This window comes from Ambystoma mexicanum, chromosome 7p, assembly GCF_040938575.1.
Source record: "Ambystoma mexicanum isolate Mex_15411 chromosome 7p, UKY_AmexF1_1, whole genome shotgun sequence".
NCBI classification, from domain to species: domain Eukaryota; kingdom Metazoa; phylum Chordata; class Amphibia; order Caudata; family Ambystomatidae; genus Ambystoma; species Ambystoma mexicanum.
Genome location: NC_090939.1, coordinates 853,713,138 through 853,737,787, shown reverse-complemented (window position 1 = coordinate 853,737,787; position 24,650 = coordinate 853,713,138). Strand labels below are relative to the sequence as shown.

The 24,650-nt window shown below is 46.1% G+C and overlaps 1 protein-coding gene across 6 annotated transcripts in view; it reads left to right on the top strand.

Annotated features, from left to right (window-relative positions):
- The window catches only part of UBAC2 (UBA domain containing 2), a 1,796,755-nt gene that overhangs the window by 183,553 nt on the left and 1,588,552 nt on the right, over window positions 1–24,650 (top strand). For all 6 annotated transcript variants that reach the window (XM_069637022.1, XM_069637017.1, XM_069637016.1 and 3 more), the window contains one exon: window positions 5,852–5,971. In XM_069637022.1, coding sequence (XP_069493123.1) covers window positions 5,852–5,971 — 120 coding nt within the window. The remainder of the gene's footprint in view (window positions 1–5,851; window positions 5,972–24,650) is intronic.

Here is a 24,650-nt window from a genome sequence, read left to right as displayed (position 1 = left end):
GTGCTTATTGAGCAGTGACGTGCCAAGTGAGGTCACTACAATGCATTGTGCAGCTAGTAGCAATTGCTCAACATGGTGTGAGACCAGCAGAATATACTGTTTAACAATGGTGGAGTACTAGGGGAGTACTTTATGGTCATACTTCTTTTCCTCCACAAAATGTCGTGTTTCATTATGTAATTTAACGTTAATGTCTAATGTTCAAGCACCTTAAAGCAGCCATAGGTTGGCAGGTAGCACTCCCCCACCCCCCAACACCCTATAACACCCAAATGAGTAAGAAACACAGGAGCAGCACTTGGTTATGAAAAGGGTGCCATGAATCCGAAAGTAGACTGGGAAATATAATCTGGTAACCAGACTTTACATAATATTAAAGGGAACAATAACGCAAGAAAAACTGCTTTCTCATTTTTCAGGGAGTTGTGAACATTACAAATTTGTATTTATGACATAAAACTCCTCCTGAATGCTGCCCATATCACCATTATACTTCATGTCCATTCTCTCCACTTTGAGTGGCTGGCAGAGGGCCCCCTCAGGTCTGATTTTTGGGTTCACTGGTGTTAATATTTGTTGGCTTGTGACACGAAAGGTTCCCTCCTTGCTCATGGTAAATAGAAGCACAGTAACAAAACATAATTCAGAGATTCCAGTCTGTCACTGACTACAGAAGGAATGACATTGGGTCCTCTCCCTAGCTACTTTGTTGGGTTGCACATCCACCTCAGTCTTTCACATAGTCTAATGAACACATAGCAAGCTCAAACTAGATTACTCCACTATAGAAGGCTACGTATTACGGTACTTTGATTGCCTACTTACAAGTAAGGCACCACCCTGCCTCACTGTGAACTAAAGTAGTCTTGCATGACATAGCATTGAACAAATTCAGGAGCCAAGCCATTAACTTTACTGTTCCATTTTGATTACCTACACCATCAACATTCAGCTTTGTACCCAATCTATTCTTGACTGACACCCTTGGCTTGGGCTTAGCAGTCACAGAATGTACATTGTGTATTTTGGCTTGGGGTACAAAGTAAAGAGACGCCCGTGCAAATAAGCGACCAAACTTCCAGGATTGCCAGAGTGCACTCTCGAGCACCTCATGCTTCCTATATTACATTATGTTCTAACTATTCACCAGATCAGCCTTGGGAATGCAACCCGATTCTCACAATACTTTAGGACATATCCGCCACCTCCCCATCACAAAACATACTCCCGCCCCTCCCCCACTGCACATCAACCTCTCTCTATTGACTACAACTCAATTCCATAGTGACAGAATTTGATTTGCTTTCTCGATCCTCACTGGAGCCTCTTATTACAGTATGGATACTTTGTTTTTGTTCTCTTTAGGCACGACACCAGTACTTGTATCACCTGGGGTTTCTTCTTGATTCTACTTTAACTTCAAAAGCCCAAGTTCACAGATCACAAAAACTTCTCTTTTCAGTTATCTTTATTTTTAAAAAGTGTATTCGTAAAAATGTGGTGCTTTGTAAATGGAGGGAAGCCTTTGCACATGATGATATACATCTGCTGGGAGATTTCAATTCTAATTGCATGTTGGATCATGAATCCTCTTATGGGGGATATCTCCATGTTTTCTAAATATCAGTTGCAACAGAACAACCGGGGGAATTGTTGGTCAGGGGCCTTAAAATATTGGACTTTTTATCGCCTTTATGGTAATACACCTACTTGGAACCAGGCAAAACGGAATTCTTGTATTGATTTTATTTTTACTACTGAGAAACTATTAAATTCTTGTACTCATTTTAAAATAGTGGTTGGTGATTTAAGTGATCGTATGATGTTCAGTGCAACATTTGAGGGGTGGTGGTATATTAATGCCAACATTAGGATAACTGGATTGTGTACTTGACAACAGGAAAGTAAAATGACTCGACTGAAAGTATCTCGATTATCAAAAGATTTAATAGGACTATACAGGCTCATATGGAAGACCTCACCCCGGACCATAAAGATGAAATCTTGACCCTATCGAATGTCCCGGTTTTTATTCAAAGTTGCTTGGGTGTCCAGTCTTATCTGCCTCTGACCCGTCCTTCTAGATCTGTTTGCTTTAACTCAGAGATACAGCAATGTAAAAGAAAAATTAAAATGCAGGTTAGGCAGCTGTGGTAGTCTAGAGGGGGCAGCATGTGATATCAAAAAGAGCATGAAAAAGATAAAGTGGCCATAAAAAACAGTGAAACTAAATTCAACAGGAAGGGAAAACGTGTTAGCTTGAGTTATGAGAAAGTCAAACAAAAATTATTGGAAACTAATCCATAGGCAAGAGCATTTCCAACTAAATGGCCAAGAAAACCTGATTTTGGAGCCCACTTGGCTGGCACATTTTTCCTCTATTTGCACGGCCAATATCTGGGTTGGCCTTGCAACCAAACCATGGTATGTGGGAACTTTCCATTGATGAGGATGATTTAATTATCATGATCCAGAAAAGTAGTGATTCTCGGGCCCCGGGCCCAAATTGTCTATGTAATCGGGTCTTGAAAGACAATCCGGAATTGTAGGCTTCTTACTTATATATCTTATTTAATGGAATTGTTAAAGAACGATTTCTGGAAATCTGGAACCTTGCACATACAATTCCTGTTTTTATAAAGGGGAACAAACATGATCCAGTAAACTATCAATCAGTAGCATTACTGGATGCTGATGCTAAAATAATTTCCTCCTTGATCTTAAAGGAACTGACTTGCTTGGTTGAACAAAAAGGAATCTTGAAACATAACCAAACGCGTTTCAGGAAAGGGGTGGGGACCATCCTCCTTGGGGCCATCATGGATTTTTTTTCATTGTTTGGCCATTAAAAAGGGATTGCCTGCAATCTCTATGTAGCAAGTATCGATCTGTCACTTGCCTTTGACACTGTGAAACGTAATATCCTCTGGGAAAAACTTAGAGCGTGGAATATCTCCCCACAACTCTAAACATATTGAATAGTCTCCATAAAATTGCAATGTTAAGAATTAGACAACATTTTACAAGGGACACTCTTGCAACAAGTAAAAACATTTAGAAGGCTGAGAAAAGGATGTATTTTGGCCCCCTTTTATTTAATTTGTATTTGTCAGATTTGGGGGAGAATGTGGCGCATGCAACTTTCTTATCCCCAACGATCTTTGATTTCAAAGTTTTCTGGATCTTTTACGCAGACGATATTGTTTTACTGAACTACACGACAGTAGGACTTCAAAGAATGATGCATGCATTTTCCACATATGTGACCCAAAATGATTTGGTAATGAATGAAGAAAAAACAAAGATCTTGCAATTCGTTATGAGAAAGAAGAAACAGTCCAGGAGTTGGTGGTTATTAAACCATAAATTAGAGAGAGTGGAGGAACTCCTTTATATAGATTTCACCATTATGTCTTGGCCCAGTAAAAAAAATGCTGATGGCTTTGATTAAGAGGAAAGCAAGATGTCTGGGCTATCAAATGACACATTTCAAATAAATATGGGTAATGTACGATTGTCTTTTCGGAAGTTTTTTGATAGCAAAGTTGTCCCAGCAAGCATTGCTGTATGGCTTAGAGAGATAACAATCCCTCTAATACTGATTTAACTCCTATAGAGCAACTCATATGGACATTTGTTATTTCTCTGCCTAAAAGTTTACCCATGGCAGCGATTCATTCTGAGTTTGTTTAGTTTCATGGAACACTAGATTACTTGGGAAAAGCTTGCTACTCTGCTACTCTGCTCGAATTGTTGGACACCACCACAATTCTCCCTCTATGAAACCTTTGGGGATGCTGCATGGGGAGTGCAGAATGCATATGTTAAAATCTGTGAAACTGTAATACAGTCGTGGGGAACTTCCTTGGTAGAGGGTATGGGTAATTTTCCGCTAGTTAAAAAAATAATAGCATCAATACGACTGGTGTGATACATGTATGCATATTTACAAATATAAACTAATTGGAGATTTATCATTGATTCATAACACACTCTGGGAAATGCCCCTATATTTGCAGTGTATTGCTAGTCCGCAAGCTTGGATGTTCTCAATGCGTTTGTTTTAAATTGTTGTAATCTAAAGATAATCCTGTGCACTGGAATAGAAATGGAAATGCTTCCCTAATTGTACATTTTGTTTAAAAGAATCTGAGCTTAAAACATGTAATTTTATATTGTTTGGGCCTCAATGAAAATAGATTATGCTTTGGGTGATTTGTGCATAGCATAGATTTTTTAATAAATTACATCCTATGCAAACAATTTTTTAACACTACATTGCACTGATCTTGGCACTGCTGCACTTTATTCAAAGAATAGGATTAGCTAAACAAATCCATTGACCTAGAATAAGTGAAGTTTTATAGGATGAATTGTATGAATATTAGTTTATGATTGTGATACGTTATGTACTGTTTATATTTCTGTTTTAATTTATGTATATACATGTTTTTGTAAGGTTTTTTTGTGAACAATAAACACAATAAAACATTAACAAAGTATTCCTTTGTCAGAAATGAGCACTACTGTAAATCCTGCAGTTATATGATAGACTGATGGAGCCAATGCTATCTGGTGGGGCACCAATCCTCTTCCCTAGCTGGTTTAAATTTGGCAGATTGGTTGACTTTTGGCCTATGGCAGCTTGACAACATTTCAGCAACTTGTATTTCTCTTCACTAGTTGCCCGTTCACATGCTTGCTTTTTCCTGTTGGATAACCCATAAGGCTGTTGTGCTGGAAACCTACCTGCCTTCTGATAGAGGTGTATTTCAGGGGTCTTGCGAATAGTTTAGTGTAACATTGTTGTATCATTGTGCTATGGTGTAAAGAGGAAGGACGTGTTGTATCCTTCATTTCCCTGCCTCAGTAAGCAGGCTAATGACATCATGGAATTTCCATGTGATGACTGTATGAGTGTTACATGAGAGCAGTTGAGTGAGGGACCTGACAAGGGAAGAGATGAAAGGCCAGTGGCTGTGACTACTGATACATATTATACCTGCTTATATGACCACTGATGTTTGCTGAACCCATAAACAGCCTTACGTTGAGAGTCCTGACTGTGTGCATCAATGAATACAACATTTAGTATATTCTTAGATTGAATATCCCAAGATTTCAACATTCTTGCTTCTCTGCCCACACTTTCTGTGCAGTTGCAATGCATGTGTGGAATGCTTTCCTTATTTCCAGCTGTCTTTTTCCTTCTTTAATTTCCTTCCATAGATCTTCAGAAAACCAAGTTAACTTATTCCCGAGTGTTGTTTCACGCTTTTTATTGTTCTTTTAGAGAGCATTTTATTAACTTGATTTGCTTGATGTTTCAAATTATGATTTTATATATTTTTGTTAAGATGATATTTTCTTGTAATTATTGTATATTAATTAAATTCCTGTACAGGACACCCATACCCGAAAGCTCTTTACAAATTAAAAAAGAGAAACAGGAGACATAGTATCCCCATTCCAAAAACAACTAACAGATTAAACCAAGCTGAACCCTGGCACAATGTGTGATGCTTCGTTTAGCTGTTTGCAAGATCTTAAATGAGTCTTCTTAATTTTTAACTGGTAAACCATGTTTTTGGGACCCACCAGATATCTTTGCCACCTTTTACTGGTTGTCATACCAATTCAGAGTTGGCCTCAATTGGACCATTTGGTGCAAGTTGGTCACTATGGGTTAAAGCTGTCAAACAGCACAACTAAATATACAGTGTTGCACTCCATCATTAACCCATTTGCACAGACAGTTTAATGATTGCTACAACCTGCATTGTATTATTGTTAAGAAATCCCAAACAAAGAATAGCTAATATCTCATTGGTGTTTTTTTTGTTTTTTTCAGATCTGGAGAATTGTATTGGGGAGAATCATTTGTTTAGACCTTAAAGACACTTTATGCAGCAGCATGCTCATATATAATTTCCGCATTTTTGAAAGACGATATGGCAGCAGAAAATTTACAGTAAGTGTCATGCTTCTAACGGTTTTCTATGTAACTTTTTATAGAAATAGCGATGAAATGTGCTATTTTACTTCTTCATAGCTATTTGTACCACTTTCTAATGGAGTACGAATTCCCTTCACTGGAGTCATTCTTCTAATTTTTGAAAGACCTCTACTTCTCTGTCCTAATTCTTTGCATAATTGGAACATCAAGGACATTCATCTTGTAAGTGAAGTAGATCTATGACCCTAAAACAATGATGAGTTTGTGTTTATTTTTCTAGTATTTTTTACTTCAAGATTTGCTTTTTTAAAGTACTGCTAGCCCTATTTTTAATTGGACCCCCACTCCCCATACCATCATTGCATCATACTCCCAGTCCCCTCCAACAACACCTGTACCCTTGCTTTTTTTATTGGCAATTTCCAAAAAATCAAACCAAAAGGTGTTTTCAAATTCAAGGAATATCAGCACATTTTATATTCTTCATATTGTTTATTTTATAAAGTACATAGTGTAAGACCAGTTATATCGATATTGTTGTAGCAATTTTGATGCAAAACCATTACAACAGTTCAGAAGAATATCTATGGTGTCCAGTATGATCACTGTCAAAAACTCCTACTGTACGCACTTCCCCTTTCAGGAATCAAGCATCCATGCTGGGCCCCATTGGATGGAGAAAAAGGTCCAATTATTTAACATTGCACTGCATTCAGTTCAGGGAAGTCCCAGGTCAGAGCAGGCTGGTAATAAGTGCCAAATCTCATGCCAGACAGATCGGTCGAATCAGTCTTTAGAAATTTCAAGCGGACGGATATATCGAACTCTGCTTTAACTCACTTTTTAATATCCGTGAACCATTCTTTAAAATTTGGTCTGCTTTTTTCACGCCATCGCTTTTGCGTTTGGCCAGGATTAAGCCTAACACTGCCTTATTCAGCATCTTATTACATCTACCCTTTCTACAACAGGAAGGCCCAGAAAAAAACTCTTGGTTGTAGGCTAGACCCTCGCCCGTCAACTCCAGCAGTTGTACAAGTACTCTGTCCCAGACAATCTTAACCAAATCAGTCCCACCACATGGGTACATACTTTCCCAGATCTCTCATGCACCTCCAGCAATGCAGGTCAATGTCCTGTGTCATTTTATCTATCATTGGTGTGATATATGCTTGCATGACACATTTTTACTGTATCTATTGAAAACGAGTTGTTCTCATGTACCTTAGGTTTCTCAGGGAATTCCTCTCAAAATTGGCTGACAAATCCACCATTGATTTAGTGCAATGTAGGAAGCTAAAGCGAATGTTAAGGGGCATGTCCCTAAACACCTGAAATGTTTTTCCCCTGAACTCCCAAAACGTTCTTGCCTTGTCCTCAATATACAGATCCTCCATGCCCTATTTGTCCCATGCTGCCCACACCCTTCTAACCAGATGCATAATCTAATCTGCTGCAGAACAGGCTCATCTCTGGTAAGTAGAAACATTTCTGTCACAGGAGTTTTGTCACTTGCCACAATATCCCCATCATGGTGGCCACTATTCTGGGAAGCGTCTTGAATTTCCTCACCCGAAACCCAACCAGTTCAAACATCTGACGCCGCAAGCAATCCACTTAAACGTTTACTGCTATCGTGTAAACCCGTGGGTCAGCATACCAGTCCCCTACATATTGAAGCATAGCTGCCCAGTAGTAAAATCTAAAATTTCGGCACCGATAACCCCTTTGCCTTCAGGCATCTATAAATATGTCCTTCAATCCTCAGACTACAAGGCATGAATTCCTTTTCAAAAATTGATAAGCAGAATTTGCTGATTCACATTTGTTGTTTAGCAAACCAACTTATTTGATTAGAAATATGGTCCTATTATTTTAAATGTCACAAGAAGTTAATTGTACCCCGAGACCTACAATTAACAAGACTGCAGCCTTTCTATGTAACTCTGAACTAATAAATTAGTGCACTGAGTGTCTGTAAAATATAAATGTTTACTTCATGAATGGGCAAAAAAATAGATATGCTAAAAAACAAATGTTCTGGACATTGTGGCTGGGTCATGCAGCAGTCAGTGGTGCATAGTGCCTTGTCCTTCAAATTTTCAACAAGACATCAATACAGACTCAATTGTGCGTGTGCCATTTTTATTTTATTAAGTTTCATTTAGCTAGTGTTTGGCATAAAACAAGCAACTGCTTGATTTTAAAATTAGGAAAAACATTTGAAAAGGATTGTAGTACTAAGATATGTCTTGAGACGTGCTTGGTGTGCATGATAGCAGCAACTTGTGCAATTTAATGCCCATCAGGCCACTAACACTGCATAAGGATAAAATGCAAATTTCTGTTCTTGCCAGCACACTGGTGTGACTGGGTTAAGTCAAATGATTTGCCCAGGATCACACAGTTTGGTTAAGCAGCGAAGCCAGAATTTGCTAGCAATTTAAGCAACTTACCACATGCCTTGCAAGCTCCTATTAGTACACATATTTGTTTTGTGTTGCAAGAACCACAATATGGTTGTTTATTTGCAAAGTACACAACTCACCCGAAGCAACCACCTTTGTTGGGAGTATTTGTACCACCCTGAATAGACTTCAAGTGACAACCCCCCACTAATAACTTAATAACACAGCCTGCTTGCAGAAGCCCTTTTAAATATTCTTCCATTCTCGTGATTAAAGCGCTGCCCCTGGCACCAAACACAAAAGATGTTTTTTTAGTATAAAAAGATGGCCTACACTTTGCTTACCTCTTGGGTAACCCCTCCTTTGTTATCAAAGTCGGTGTGAAAGTCCACCCTTGCCTATTATTGCCATCTACAGACACATTCCAATTACACAAAAATGTGCTTACTAAGTGGCTGGAAATATTTCTCCCACCCGAACGGGTAGGAGAGATATTATTGCCAGCCCCTTGCTAAAACCGAGTCTCGCAATCAGTGACGGCATCAGGGCCTTTCAAACCGTATAAACATGTTGCCAGTATGCAGTGTTATAACACAGCAGTATATTTATCTCTATATTACTTTTGTTCTGGGGCTTGCCTTACAAGCTGCATTTGCGGGAGGCCTGCGGCTGTCCCCTTGGGGTATACAGAAGTGTTATCACCTTGTTGCCTTTTCACACTGGTTCCTTCACAGCAAGCACTTGCTGACATAGAAGGGTTTATAGCCTTTCAGTGGTTATTTCCTGCTTCAGCTCCCTGCTGCCTGGCCATCTAGGGATAATCAGTGGCTGTTAACCCCAGATATATTTCTTTGTCATTTCATTGGGTAAAATGTATGTGACATTTCCTGTGAGATCATATGCTCCTTACTATTTTTGAAACTTACAGATTTTTGGTCACAGAATGTTGGCATGTCACAGTCTGCTTGCAGAAGGCCTTTCAACTATTCTTTCAGTCTTGTGATTAAAGTGCTCATGGCATCTTTAATCATGAGAATGAAGTAATATTTAAAATGCCTTCTGCAGCATGCTGTTAGTGTGGGTCTGGGTGCTTAGAAAGTGGCAGGAATATTTCTCCTGCCCATTCCACTCACTTTCTAAGCACCCAGCCCTGCACAGTAATAAGTCGGCTGCTGAAGGCCTTTTAACTATTCTTTCAGTCTCATGATTAAAGTGCCCGTGGCACCTTTAATCAAGAAACTGAAAGAAAATGTGTTATTATTTCGGGGCCTGGGTGCTTCCACTTCTAAGCACCCAGGCCTCCAGTAATAACATAACCTGCTTGCAGAAGGCCTTTTAAATATTCTTTCCTTCTTGTGATTCACAAGAAGGAAAGAATATTTGAAAGACGTTCTGCCAGCATTCCGTATTACTGTGGGTCTGGGTACTAGCAAGTGGCTGGAATGAATCTTTCTCCCACCTGAACGGGCAGGAGAAATATTAAGAAATATTGTGTAAGCAGCGGCCACTTGCTTACACACAGCCCCACACACAAGGGGCTTGCAGAAGGCCTCCTCCATCGCACCCTTCCCTAAGCACCCCAGCATGACTTCTTACCTCGGATTGAAGGCCGCACCCGGTCTGGGCTCATACATTGATACAATGTATTTAGCCCAGCCCGGGAGCTTCTCCCGGCCACCTGCACACTGTCAGTGCACCGAGTGCAGAGCTTAAATAAAAAGGCTGTTATCTGTGCCTTTAAGCTCTGCGACCCAGTATCATAAATCATATAGCAGTTGCTGTGACATAAGTGAATTAAAAGCAAACCAGCAGTATCGTATTGCAAATTGCGATGCAGGTCTGCCTATTTTATACCTTGCACTAACCCCCATCCATATTAACTTAGTCACTATCATTTTCAGTGTGTGAAACATCTGCTATGACTAGATGCCTGTGGCCCTTAGGAGTCCCTCCGGGGTCAGCCACTTCTTTGTCTTGTCTTCCCCTCTCACCCCTTCCAGCACTTCTCCCTCCTTCACCCTATCCCTGCACTTTTTGATAATGCACTTGCACAATCCGAATGTCACAAGGCCTCGTAGGACCTTATTGTTTCTCCTTTGTCCCGCAATCCCTTTTTTTGTGTTTTGGCACCTGGAAACATTTTCTGTTGTATAGGCGCCATACAAATGTTCAAATAAATAAATGAAAGCATTGCATTAGTATAAGCATTGCCATCCTTTGGAAGATAAGATGTACAACAACCAAGGAATAGTTATCACTTTCACCAGCACCGTGCACCCCATTACTGAGAGTGGAAATTTGGCCCAAAATTCCACAGTTCTGCTGAATTAAATGATCCCACGATTTTCTGATTAACCCACTCCACGCTAACCATGATGCTGGGATACTTGAAGCCCCCAGGAGAAATCTCCATTTGTAGGTGTGATAGACTATAACAAATCTCTTCAGGAATGGTGTATATATAGCTGATTTCGAGGAATTTATCAACAGGCTCGATGTCTACCAAATTCCCGAACAGTAGCTAGAACTGTCTAAAAGGTATTCATTATTTCGAAGGGGATTGGGTCCTCCGATGTATTCCATATCTTTGACAGTAATCGCCACAGCTGTGCTGCTTGGGAATTTTTTTTTCTGTGTCCTACGTCAATGCGCCGTCCCCAAGGACCTCCTCCGATGGCCGACATCACCCGATGTCATAAGTAGGACGCCCGTAGCCTCAGTTCTGTTTTTTCCGTGAACGTGTTCGCTTCGTGAATCTCGGTATGCCTCGACTCTTTGGAGTTTCTGTTGTAATCTTCTTGGTTCTTTGAACCTGTTCGGTTTTGTGAAAAAGCCTGTTCGTGACGATGTCTACCTCGTCTTCAACCCCGCGTCCGGGCTTCAAAAGATGCGGGGACTGTGGGTCCAAGATGTCGGTAACCGACTCGCACGACGCCTGCCTCTGGTGCCTCTGGGAGGCCCACGACACGGACGACTGTGTCGACTGTCAGTCTCTCACGGCCAAGGCCTTGTGGGAGCGCAAGAAGTAGTTGTCGGTAGGTAGGGTGTCTAAGCCCCGGAAGTCAACGTCTGCGGGGCTTTCGACAGATGATTCGAGAGGCGAATCTCCGCGTCATCGTCGGCGATCCAGTGGGTCTCCTTCCAGGAGTCGGTCTCACCACTCCTCTGCCTTTTCGAGGCATTCCCGGAAGCGCCGGCATCGGTCGCCTTCCCCGTCCTCTTCCGAGGACTCCGCCCGTCGGCGGGTTGCTTATCCCACCATGCAAGCGACACCGGAGGAATGGGCTTCCTTCGGGAAGAAGATGTTAGCGATTCTCGAATCGCAGGGCACTGTTCCGTCTGCGCCTCCGAGTGGGGTCGGTCGTGAACGGTCGAGAGACATCGCTCGCACGCCTTCAGGTTCGGGTGGTCGGCACGGTTCGCGGGAGAGGTCCCGCTCGGACAAGGGTAACCGTTCTCGCCATGCCCGTTCCAGGTCCCGGTGCTCGACGCGCTTGAGACCACGTGATCCTGTGCAGTCTTCGAGGAAGACGTCGACGCTGTCGGCGCCTAGGTCGTCGAAGGACACGCTCGGAGCTCTGGCTGTGTCGATGCTGCGGCTGAAGTCGACGCCGATTCTCTCGACGCCGGCGCTGATACGTTCGGAGCCCTCAAAGCCTTTCGAGGCGGTGGTGTCGAAGGGGCCCCGTGGCACGGGGGAAGCCCCTAGAAAGGCTTTTGCTAAGGTCTGGTATAACTTTAGTCCCCAGGTGCCTCCCTCTCATCACCTGGCGTACATTTCAGAGGTAGATGAGGGCTCTGATGAAGGCTTGGTTCAGGATACGGTGTCAGATGAGCTTCTCTCGGGCCATAGCCAATTTGAAGACCTGAGGCAGTCACTGCATGATGCCAGTGGACTGGACACCTCTCCGGAGGTGGAGTTTTGCCTGGCCTCAGCCTGGCACCCATGCCGTTTCTTCATACCGGCACCTTATGGCTCGGGTCACTGAGTACTTGGGATGGTCGGCTCCCCCAGGGGAGTTTGTTCAGGATGATCTTACGGACATCCTCGATATTGGTACCCCGACTGACCCGGTACTGCCGTTTTATATGGCTGTGCAGAGAAGGGTGATGGCAGCTTGGACTGCTCCGGAGAGTCTCCCGGCAGTGGGCAAGTCTTTGTCGCGAAAATACCGTCCAGCCAGTAGCGACCCCTGCTACTAGTCCAGGCACCCAACTCCGGAGAGTTTGGTGGTGCAGGCGGCTACGGCCCCAGCAAAGCAGGCGTCGTATCCTACCATCCCTCCGGATAAGGACGACAAACGTTTTGATGGCTGGGCGAAGAAAGTGTTTTCTTCAGGGGGTATGGCGCTTCAGGCAGCCAACTCCATATGCGCCTTGTCTCGTTTCACACACACTCTGTGGAACTGTGTTGCATTAGAGGCTGAACATATTCCCGAAGGGGACGAACGGGATAGTTTCCTTGCTATGGTCCAGGATGGCAAGGATGCCATGTGTGAGGCCATTCAGTCTGGTTTGGACATGGCAGATTGTGTCAGCCGGTCCATGGCGGCGAGCACCGTAATACACAGGTTTGCGTGGTTGCGGAAGTCGGGGTTTGCTCCTGATGTGCAGTCCCTGCTCCTCAACATGCCCTTTGACGGTGAAAATCTTTTTGGCAGCAAGGCTGACGAGAGCCTTGAGAGGTTGCAGATCTCCAAAGCTGCAGCGAAGTCGAAGTCGTTGGGCGCTGCAGTTCGACAACCTCTGCCTTTTCGTCCTAGGGGACAACAATGGAGGGGAGGTTCCTTTCGGTATTACTCATCCTTCAGTAAAGCGAGAGGAGCTGTCAGTCAAAGAGGCCACCGTAGGAGTACCAGAGGTGGAAAACAGGGTACTTGAGGTGCCAAAGCCGCTCCGGCAGTTGCCTCTTTGCCCTCAGGCAACGCCGCAGCCGCCACCACTCAGTCATGAGGCCATGTCCCATCTTGTAGAGTGGCGTGCCATTACTTCAGATGTGTGGTTTCTGGAGATCATAACCCACGGCTACTGTCTTCCCTTTCGGCAGAGGCCTCACGACAATCCACTTGGGAACCTCTCTTTGAAGAGTCTGGATCCGCTCCTTGCGCAGGAAATTCAATCCCTGCTGGAGAAAGGCGCCATAGAACTGGTGCCTGTTGCGGAGAGGAACAAGGGATGGTATTCCCCTTATTTTTTGATTTCCAAGAAAGACTGGGGCCGTCGAAGGCAATCTGATGAAGGGGGCTCCGTTTTGGCTTCCCTGGCCAGAGGTGACGATCATGACGGACGCATCCCTCACGGGATGGGGAGCTCATGCCAACGAGTTGACAGTCAGCGGTCGTTGGTCTCCGTCGGAGTCCAGACTCCATATCAATCTGTTGGAGCTGAGGGCCGTCAGGCTAGCCCTGAAGGCTTTTCTGCCGACTGTGCGAGGAAAGAGTGTCCTGATCCTGATGGACAACACGGTGGCCATGCACTACCTCAACAAAAAGGGGGGGCAGGGTCACTTCCTCTGTGCAGGGAGGCGATGCAGCTCGAGTTCTGGGCCATCCAGCAGGAAGTTTCGATCTCAGCTGTTCATCTGGCCGGAGACGACAACGAGATGGCGGACGCTCTGAGCAGGCAGAGCACGATCTCTCACGAGTGGGAGCTGGCTCAGGAGATTCTCCTGGAGATCTTCACCCTTTGGGGGACCCCTCAAGTGGATTTCTTCACCTCCAGTGTCAACCGGAAGTGCGAAAGATTTTGCTCGTGGGAATTTCCTCCAAAAGGAGCCTTAGGAGACGAGACGCGTTCGTGGTGGAATGGTTATTCCCACTGCTGTACGCGTTTCCTCCAGTCCCCGTCATCCCGCAAGTACTGCGGAGGTTACAGAGGTTCGGTTCCTGGATGATCCTCATTGCTCCGGCGTGGGCCTGGAGGACGTGGTACCCGGACCTTCTCGACTTGTCCATCTGCCCTCCACGTCATCTTCCCTACCGAGACGATCTGCTCTCACGGGAGGGGGGGGTCAGGTTCTCCATCCAGAGGTCAGATCCCTCAACCTTCACGCTTGGCTTCTGAAAGGTTGAGGTATAAGGATTGGGACCTCCCTGAAGACGTGTTGGAGGTGTTGCTCTCGACCAGGCGGCCGGCAACAAAGTCTCTGTACCGTTGGCGTAAATTCTGCGACTGGTGCAGAGTTCAGAATGTGGATCCTTTTGAATGTGACATTCCCATGGTTCCGTCTTTTTTGCTTTGTTTGGCCCACAGGGGCATGCAAGTGGGTACCATTAAAGGTTACCTGGCAGCGCTGTCCATATTTAAGCGCTAGTCTGAAGAATGTTCCTATTTTAAGATTCCTTTAATTTCTCAGCTTTTGAAAGGGCTCACTAATGTGTTCCCTCCGTCACCTTTTCTGGTGCCCGGTTGGGATTTGAACCTTGTTCTTAAGTTTCTTAAGTTTCCGTTTGAGCCTTTGCATTCTTGCCCTTTGAGAGTGTTAACTCTTAAAACTGTGTTTTTGGTTGCGGTTACTTCCGCTCGCAGAGTGAGTGAGTTACAGCCACTTTCAGTTAAGCCACCCTTCACTGTGTTTCATAAGGACAGGGTTGTCTTTCGAGTTTGTCCTTCCTTTATTCCGAAGGTGGTTTCGGAATTTCATTTGGGCCAGAAGGTTGTTCTTCCGGCATTCTATCCTCCTCAGCATCCTGGTAAGGAAGAGGAGAGGCTCCATAGGCTTGATCCTACGAAAGCGTTGAGCTTTTATATTTCACGCATGTCCCGGGTCAGAGTGGACGATCAACTCTTCATTGGTTACGCCGGAAAGCTTTTGGGACAAGCTGTGACGAAACAGACTTTGTCTCGTTGGATTATTTTGGCTATCTCCGAGTGTTACCGCTTGGCAGGTACGGACCCACCGGCTGGCTTGCGGGCCCATTCTACCAGGGGTATGGCTGCATCTACTGCCCTGCAGAGAGGTGTTCCTATTAGTAACATCTGTGATGCAGCCACCTGGGCTTCTGTACATACTTTTGTACGTCACTACTCCCTCGATTCCATCCGAGGACAGGATCTGGTCTTTGGCAAGGCAGTCCTTTATTCTGCAATTTGATTGGGCATGCTACATTTGTGTTCTAAATTCTTTTCCCACCTCCTTGCTTTGGTACTGCTTTGGGAGTCTGTCAAAAATATCGAATACGTCGGAGATCCAATCCCCTCGAAGAACAAGTTACTCTTTTACCTGGTAACGTTCTTTCGATGGGATGGTCCGACGATGTATTCCATATCGCTCCCTCCCTACCTTCCCCGCTGCAGAATGTCTTATGCGAGTGCAGCTTACGTTTCCGCAAGGCCTTGTGTGTCTGACTGGCAGAAGACTGGTGTCGCACGTTCTGGGGCAAAACTACAATTGAGACTACGGGCGTCGTGCGTCCTACTTATCACATCAGGTGACGTCGGCCGTCGGAGGAGGTCCTCGGGGACGGCGAATCAACGTCATCGATGTAGGACGAAGATGGCGAAAAAAAAATTCCGAAGCAGCACAGCTGTGGTGATTACTGTCAAAGATATGGAATACTTCGTCGGACCATCCTATCGAAAGAAAGTTACCAGGTAAGAGAGTAACTTGTTCATATAGGACATAAACAAGCACATCATCCACGTACAGTGCATTTTCCCTCCCATGGTCAACCCCATTATCTAATGTCACTTGCTTACCACCCTTGCCAACGGTTCTATAATCAAGGCAAAAATCAAAGGCATCCTTGCCGGGTCCGTCTGTGTACCCGTCAAGGAGCTGATATGACCTTTTAACTTTTTTACCCTTGATGTTAAACCCTCATATGAACTGTACCCACCAGATGAATTGTGAGCCAAAGCCCATCCTTTCCAATACTAGCCGTTGAAACTCCCAGTCGATAAAATGAAATACCTTGAAGGAGTCAAGGCTGACCACCACCAACATTTCCACTTAGTCCCTGTATTTATCAAATATCAGAAAGAGCAGCCTTATATTTTGAGTGGTGCTCCTGCCTGGGATAAATCTGTCGAGTCTGGCTGCACTAAATTTTATGTATTACCGGATTCAACTGGCCTGCTAGGATTTTACATAAAATCTTCACGTCAACATTTAGGAATTTGGGTGAATTGTTCGTATCCGAAATGACTGAGGAAGAAATGACCAAAGTTATTTGTACGAAAACATTCAGTATATCCTCCTGCAGCCATTTTAGATACCCCGAACCGCCCACTCACTTACCAGTCGGCGGCACACTCCGCTGTGTGCCGCCAACTCTCTGTGTCCCTGCAACGCCTGTTCCCATTCACTTCTGTAATCGGCGACTGGCGTGGCATGGTCTTTTTTTAAACAAAATTACTTCATGCGATCCGGTGTGGGGATCACCCCTGCAACCAAGCTTACATTATAGTGAACAAGGGTGCGGGGGACACCCCTGCTCCCTTTGTTCACTATGGCACCGATTGGGGCATTAGATATTCTTTTCAGCATTTAGCAGGGAAAGTGGTCTGTAGCAGTTAGTTACTGCTGTCCCAGCCCGCCTTGGGGAGCATCACCGCCAATGCCTCCAACATGGATTCAGGGTATATATCTTTCTTACTGGCCTCAAAGAAGACCAGTTTAGGAGCAAGTCATTCCTTGTATGGCCTGTAGACTTTTACCATGGGGGCCATCTGTCCCAGGTGTCTTTCCCAATCCCAGGTGCGCTAATGCCCATTCTATGTTGTGGTCCAATATCCCCCTCCAGTATTTCGCTGTTAATGTGTGCAAGTCAGCCTCCACCAACCAGTAGCCCACCCCCTATCAAGCCCATACTTGTTTGCGTACAAGTCACTGTAAAAAGTGCGAAAAACATTGCATATACATCTTGATCCATGACCAACTGATTGTTGCTGTCCCTAACACTTTCATATCATTGTTTGTTTTCCACCATCTCTACATGCTAACCAGGTCAGGTGTCTGACTGTCTTGTCACCCTTTAAGGGATGTTTCGCTGCATAATCGTATGCATTCAGCCTGTCAAAAGCTCCTTGTGACTAATTCCTGGTCACCCTTTCCTCTTAATTGACCGGTTCCCCTCTTGCCTCACTTTGCTCCAGATCAGCCATCCTCTGCTCCAGCTGTGGGTATTCAGTGATTATGAGCAACCTCCAGAAGTAAGTGCGCATGATCGGAAAAGAGCTTGTTCAAGAACTCTGCTTTCCCCCACATCCTCTTCCCCCGTGAAGGCATAATCTATGTGTGAGTAAGACTTATGCACGTCAGAAAAGTATGAGTAGCTACACTCCACACCATGTTTCAGTCACAATACATCATACAGGCAAAGGCCTGTGGTGACTAAGGTGAGCACTTTAGATGCGAAGACCAGAGGTCGTAGATTCCTACTGCGAGTGCCCAGCCTCCCTTACAGAAGGCATTAGAGGGTTGAATGTTAAATATAGTGGGAGGCGGGGGGGGGGGCGCTGTTGCACAACAAGATGGCCGCTTGACTGAGGAGCTCCTCTCCGGCATGAATCCTGATCGAATTATCCCCTGTTTCCAGACTGCATTGAGCCTCGTAAACTACCCAAGCTGTTCCCGGAGAAAATCCTTAACTTGCAGGTGAAATCCTGATCGAAATCGGACTTCCCAAGCTTGGGAACCGTAGTGGACCTTGAGACCACGGACCTGAGCCGCTTCGCAGCTCCACAGGAATCTGCGAGGGTGCCGCGGCTTCCTCCTACACCGGGCCTCACAGTGGGCGGAGCGAGACTGGCGGACTGCGGCCACGATAATTTGCGCCACACTTTCAATGGGCATACTGTGCTCTGCCCGGCATAGAGCGCCTGCAACGTCCCTCCCACTGTGGAAAGTGCTCGCGACGAGGCCTCCTTGAGCCCCTTGTTGCTGCGTCCCTGGGGCAGCAGCGTGCCGGCTTCCAGGCCCTTCGCTTAGTCGCTCCTGTGGCTGGCGCGATCACCCATGCGTCCTGACACGGGCTACCGACAGATCTCCGCAGCAGCCCGAGGCGAGTCCCAGGTGGCAGCCCGGCGGCCTGGATCAGATGTCCCCTTTCCCGCTCCTCGTCCCCGAGGTGAGAGCTGCGTGGGGCTGGTGCTGCGGCTGGGCGCGAGGCACGATACGAGGGCCAACACAGAAACCTCGGCGCTGCCCTGTGGGATTCCATACCCACATCCAACTCGGAGTGCTGGGGGGGTCGGGCCACTCCCTTCCCCCCTTTTCTTTTGACAGCGGACTTGTACAGGCTCGGTGGAGGAGTGCCCCCAACCACATTTTAAGACACTGCTAGACACTGACGCCCATCCCCATCAGGGGACCCACCCAAACATCCTCCACCACTCTCTGCGAACCGGAGCCAGGGTCTTCAGCACAGCTCTCATCTCAACACCAGCAAGTTCCCACTAACACAGTTTATACAGACATCCAGCTCCTGTTCAGGAAAGAGCGCATTGCTGGTACCCACGCAAACGTGGGAAGACACAACACGTTCAGTGTAAGGCTCTCTGATCTGAACCATACATATCCTGGGGCTCCCCCTGACGGACATGGCGGGCGTCCCCTTGGGTCACCCTGTGTGCCCCCTTTCAACTGGCTCGGAGCCTCTACCATCAAATTACACTGTGATAATTCGCACCTGTCAGCTCTGGCGGTCGTTGCCCCGCTTACGCCACAGAGCACGCCATCTCGGAACTACCGACGTTTGAGGTACACCGGGATCCCTGCGGACCTCGCACTCTCCTGAGCCGTCCTCTACCACACTTTATCACGCGGCCCTCTCATACCATCAGGCCCAGGCGTTTCTCCATCTCCACAATGCCTGGAAAAAAAGCTGGCAAAACTAGGAAGACTGGCCCTATGGACTCCTTTACCAGCTCACAATCATCTCCTGAATGCCCGGATCTTCAACCTCCGGCCTCACCCCTAAATGCAGAAGATACAAAATTTGATCATCTGCTGACAACAGTTCAAAATGGGTTCCTGGTAATTAATGTCAAACTTGATGACATTGTCTCCACGATAGGCTCCTTAAAAACTCGCCTAGACAAGGAAAGTGCCAGAATCACAGAAGCTGAAAGCAGAATTGGCACGAATGAGGACTCTACTCGGCAAAACACCCAGGACATCGCACTCCTTAGAGGGGAAATGAATAAACTCTGTGACGATTTGGAATCCCGGTCCAGACGGAACAACATCCGCATAGTGGGCCTTTTGGAGACCACCTGCAAGGGTCCAATGGAGTCCCGAATCGAAGAGCTTTTGAAATCTCTCTTTGGGGAAGAGGCACTCTCACCCCAGTTCCTCGTTGAGCGGGCACATCGCTCCCTCGCTCCGCCACCCAGACCAGGGGCTCCTCCCCGTACGGTGATTGCCAAACTGTTGAATTACAGGGACGCCATCCTCAAACTGGCAAGAGAGAAAGGACCCCTGAGGTTTGGTAACGACAGCATCCATATATACCCGGACTTCTCCGCAGGGGTCCAGACGCAAAGACGATCCTACGAAGCTGTCAAGCGCCAGCTATGATTGAGACAGGTCCCCTACGCCCTTCTCTTTCTGGCGAAACTTTGTATACAACCGGCTGGAAGAGCGCACTTTTTCGAATCTCCTGCAACAGCTTTGGCCTGCATGGAAGCCTGGATACCCCTCCCGCCCGGAAGACTGGAGCTTGATCAGAATGACTTGCAACAACCTGTAGAACCTGTTTTACTACTCATTGGTCCCAGCCGCAGTCATGGCTGGTCTATGCTGGTCACTGAAAATGCTGGAAACAGGATGAAGCAGGGGGAACTCCTCTGCCCTCCATCCTCTAATACTGCCGGATGAGATGCGCCCGAACTCGAAGCGGAGTTGCTGCACTCGTCCCCTTCTTTGGGAACATCCACAAGTTAGTTAAAAGGGTTCATCATCAAGTTGGGCACGATGGTGTGAGAGTGGGTGGGTACGGGCAACAGGGGACTGTTCCATTGTTCGAACACCACGTTAACGCTGCAGGAAGCCCCTGTTGGGCACCAGGAATGATGTTCAGTTGGCTTAACCATCGGTAAAATTGCACTTACAGTTTCACTTGCTGTCCTCCACTTCGAGAAAACCCACTCTCCCAAGCTCTTGTATGACACACGGAAATGGTGCAGAAAACTAGTACACTCAGGGGGCTTAAACTAAAACTGCTCACCTTGAATATCCGGGGGTTAAACAGGGTGAAGGCCAGCAAAGTAGGCGCTTACATTAACAGGCATCACCCGCATATCGCTATGCTCCAAGAGACTCGTGCATTAAAATCCACCAACGAAAGTATCCTGCAGCAGTGGGGAAAAAATAGGTATTACACGGAATACTCCTCCCAAAATAGAGGCGTCATCACGTTAATACACCCCTCACTGGGGTTCTCCACCGAGAAAAGCATAATCGATCCACAGGGCAGATATGTTGTGGTCTGGGGCACCGTGCCTGGCAAAAAATGTATATTGGTTAATACATATGGTCCAAACCTAGATGAGCCAGAACTCTACACGCACCTCCTTGCGGAGATAGGCCCTACAACGGAAGCCTGGGTATTGTGGGGAGGAGACCTTAATACTATCCTCGATACTACATTAGATAGGTCCTCAAGTAAGCCTAGAGCCCTTACTAAAGCAGCCAACATTATACACCAAGCCCAGGAGGAACTTGCTTTGTCTGATGCATGGAGAGGGACCCATCCTACAGATAGAAAATATACGTTTTATTCTTCGGTCCACTATTCTGAATCCAGAGTAGACTACTGGCTCATCTCCTCCCCCCTCATCAACTCCATCGAATGCTGCGATATTCTTCCGCGCACACTCTCGGACCATTCCCCTGTCACTCTAGATGTACTGCTCCCCAACATCGTCGCTCTGCACAGCGATGGAGGATGCCCCCCAACATATTGAAGGACCCGAATGCGGTGGAGGCTCTATATATTGAGATGGAAGAATTCTTCCAGCTGAATAAAGGTTCTGTGGACAGCTGGGCATCCATCTGGGAAACATTTAAGGTGTGGGTACGGGGCAATCTTATGTCCTAGACATCTGGTCTCCTCAGAACCGTTAGAACCAAATTGGGCAAAACAGAATCAACCCTGCAATCGCTCAAATCTTCCTATAGTAGGACCCATGACAAACGCATTCTGGCGGACATCAGCCTACACCTCCAAACCTTTAACGAACTGGCCACCAAAGAACAACAATACATGGCCATCCCGACCAGGGCACGCAAATACGGGGAGGGCAACAGGGCGGGCAACCACCTGGCCTGCGTACTTCGCAATGACCACAACCACACCCCCATTGCAAGTATTCTAACAGATGGGGGAACGGCTGTGCACGGGGAGGGTGAAATAAACTCTGAGTTCACAGACTATTACATTAATCTTTACGCCAACCACAATAGATGCACACAAGATGACGTAAAGTTGTTCTTGAGTAAGATTTCCCTCCCTAGGCTAACTTTAGAAGACAACTGGTCCCTTGAACAACCCAGGACGGCCGAGGAAATTGCTGAGGCGATCAAAGCACTAGCAGCGGGTAAAACTCCAGGACCGGACGGTCTGAACGCCGACCTGTATAAAACATGCTCTCCGATACTCGCCCCAGTATTGTCCCTTGTATGGGAAGAGGCTATGAGCGCTGGTTCACTTGCTGAGTCCATGTCAGATGCAGTCATTACGGTGCCCTTAAAACCCAGACGCCCAGCATATGAACGCTCCTCCTACCGTCCCTTGTCCCTGATGAACACAGATGCCAAGATTTACGCAAAGGTGCTGGCCACTAGACTGCTCCCCAAAATGACCACCTTAATCCATCCCGACCAATGCGGATTCATCCCTACGAGATCCACGGCCCTGAACCTGCGCAGACTATTCAGTGTTCTAGCACAGATCAAACCAGAGGCACATGCAGCAGCCATTACACTTGACGCCGAAAAAGCGTTCGATTCGGTATAGTGGCTTTATATGTTTGAGGTTCTTCACAAATTCACATTCGGCCCTTATCTGGTAGGTTGTGTCAAACTTCTCTGCTCCTCTCCCAAGGCCAGAGTTCTAACCAATCGTACCCTATCCAATCAATTTACTCTATGCAGGGGAACGAGACAGGGATGCCCCTTCTCACCCATCCTTTTTGCCCTCACCATTGAACCAGTGGCAGCTGCAGTCAGGGCTGAACAAGACCTTAGGGGTATAAAAATGGCCGGGGTATACCAAGCCATTTCATTGTATGCAGACAATGCACTACTATATGTTCGGGAACCAGAGAAGAACCTATCCCCCATTTTGGCGGTGATCACCAAATTCACTACACACTCAGGCTACAAGATCAATACTTCCAAAATCCAAGATCTTTCCGTTGACACGAGCCGCTACTTGCCCCACAAACACTTATGGTCTGTCATGGGCTCCCGATCACATTCGATACCTGGGAATCCTGGTTTCTCACGACAAGAACTCTCTTTATATAGATAACTATGAATCCACGCTACAAACCATATACCCTAAACTTCAAATTTGGTCCAAACTCCCCATATCTCTTGCCGGCCGGATAGCAGTCCTTAAGATGACAGTACTCCCTAAGCTCCTATACATCTTCTGTAATGTACCTATATGGCTGGGCAAGCTCTTCTTCGACAACCTGCGTTCCATGGCCACCACTTTCGTGTGGAACGGTGGCGCGAATAGAATAAAATGGAACAAATTGGTCGAACCCTATGATATGGGAGGCTTTGCCGCCCCTGATTTCGAATTGTACTACTATGTGGCACAGGCACACTATGCAAAGATCTGGCAGGACCACTTGGATAATACACCACATATACCCATCGAGCGTCATTCGGTCCGCCCAACCGATTTGAGATCCATCATATTTACGAAGTCACATAAAGATGATTGCAAGTTCGACCCTGCCTCTTGCACAGTTGCGGCATGGGCTGCAATAAGTAAACGTCTGCACATAGACTGCCCTTATGATTCCCAAGCCCCGCTCTGGAACTTCCCGGGCATTAAACTGACATACGACATTGCCATCCAGAAAAACTGGCTACCCGAATATGAACTCAGTGAAAACCATGTTCCCTATGGGTACATTTTTAACTCCTGAAGACTTTGCAAACTCAGTGAGGAGCAACCAACTAGCCACCCTACAATTCCATCGTATGAAAGCCGCATTCAAAGAAAGGTGGCCATCATTCCCAGACGAACCCCCGAACATGTATGCTACCAGTCATTGTATTCTCAGACAGGCACTGGGGTGTCCAAATTATACAATATTGTGCAGGCTCATACGATATCAACAAACACCATCAAGGCATCTTGGGGGGAAAAAGACATGGATATTACAATTGAGGCGTGGAAGTGGTCCAGATACTGTCTCCTATCTAAGAAGACCTCACTTAATGCAGGCCTGAGACTAATGCAATTCAAGGTTCTGAACAAACTACATTTCACTCCAGCCAGAATGGCAAAGTTCTACAGGACCATTCCCGATAGTTGCCCGAAATACCACGCCCCTGGTGCGGATTTGTTTCATATGTACTGGGTCTGCCCCCAGATAGCGGGTTTCTGGCTCGCAGTGGCCAATATCCTTGAGGAAATAACACAAATCCCTGCACACCCTCAATCCACCTAAATACCTAAAAACGAGGAGACTGTTTAACGTCGCCTGCACAGTAGCGAAGAAATGTATGCTTCAGAAATGGAAGAGCAGCCAGGCTCCAACAGCAGAACAGTTCCTTGCGACCCTCACTTACATAAATGAATGTGAAGAAAACTATGTTGGTATGATGCCTGCTCCGTGTAAACCAAGACATTTGGGCCCCGTTCAGGGCATACCTAGATGATACCTCCACAGACACTGAAAACTCTGACAATGAAAGCGTGGATGATACGCCACGCCACACAGTTAGCTAAATGTAACTTCATTCTGTGGGAATACACGAGGACATACATCTAATGTAAAAGACTGTAAGGGGAGTTGGGTTGTCAATTTGTAATGCGAGTCTGTGTTATGTAGATGCGAGACACGCAGAGTGTACTGTGACATGCAAATCAAAATAAAGTTCTTAAAAAAAAATATATAGTGGGATGGAACTGGAGCATCAAGACCACAATCTGCTCAATATAATTCCCTAATCAAGGGCAATTAGCTTTTGGTGAGAATGCCCTGGAAGTGCTGCGGAGTATGCTAGATGGGCTACTAATCTCAGGGTAGGACTTCAGTTTCTGGGCAGATTAGAGTATAGACAGGCTAATACTCGGGGATAGTAATGTGATCCCAAA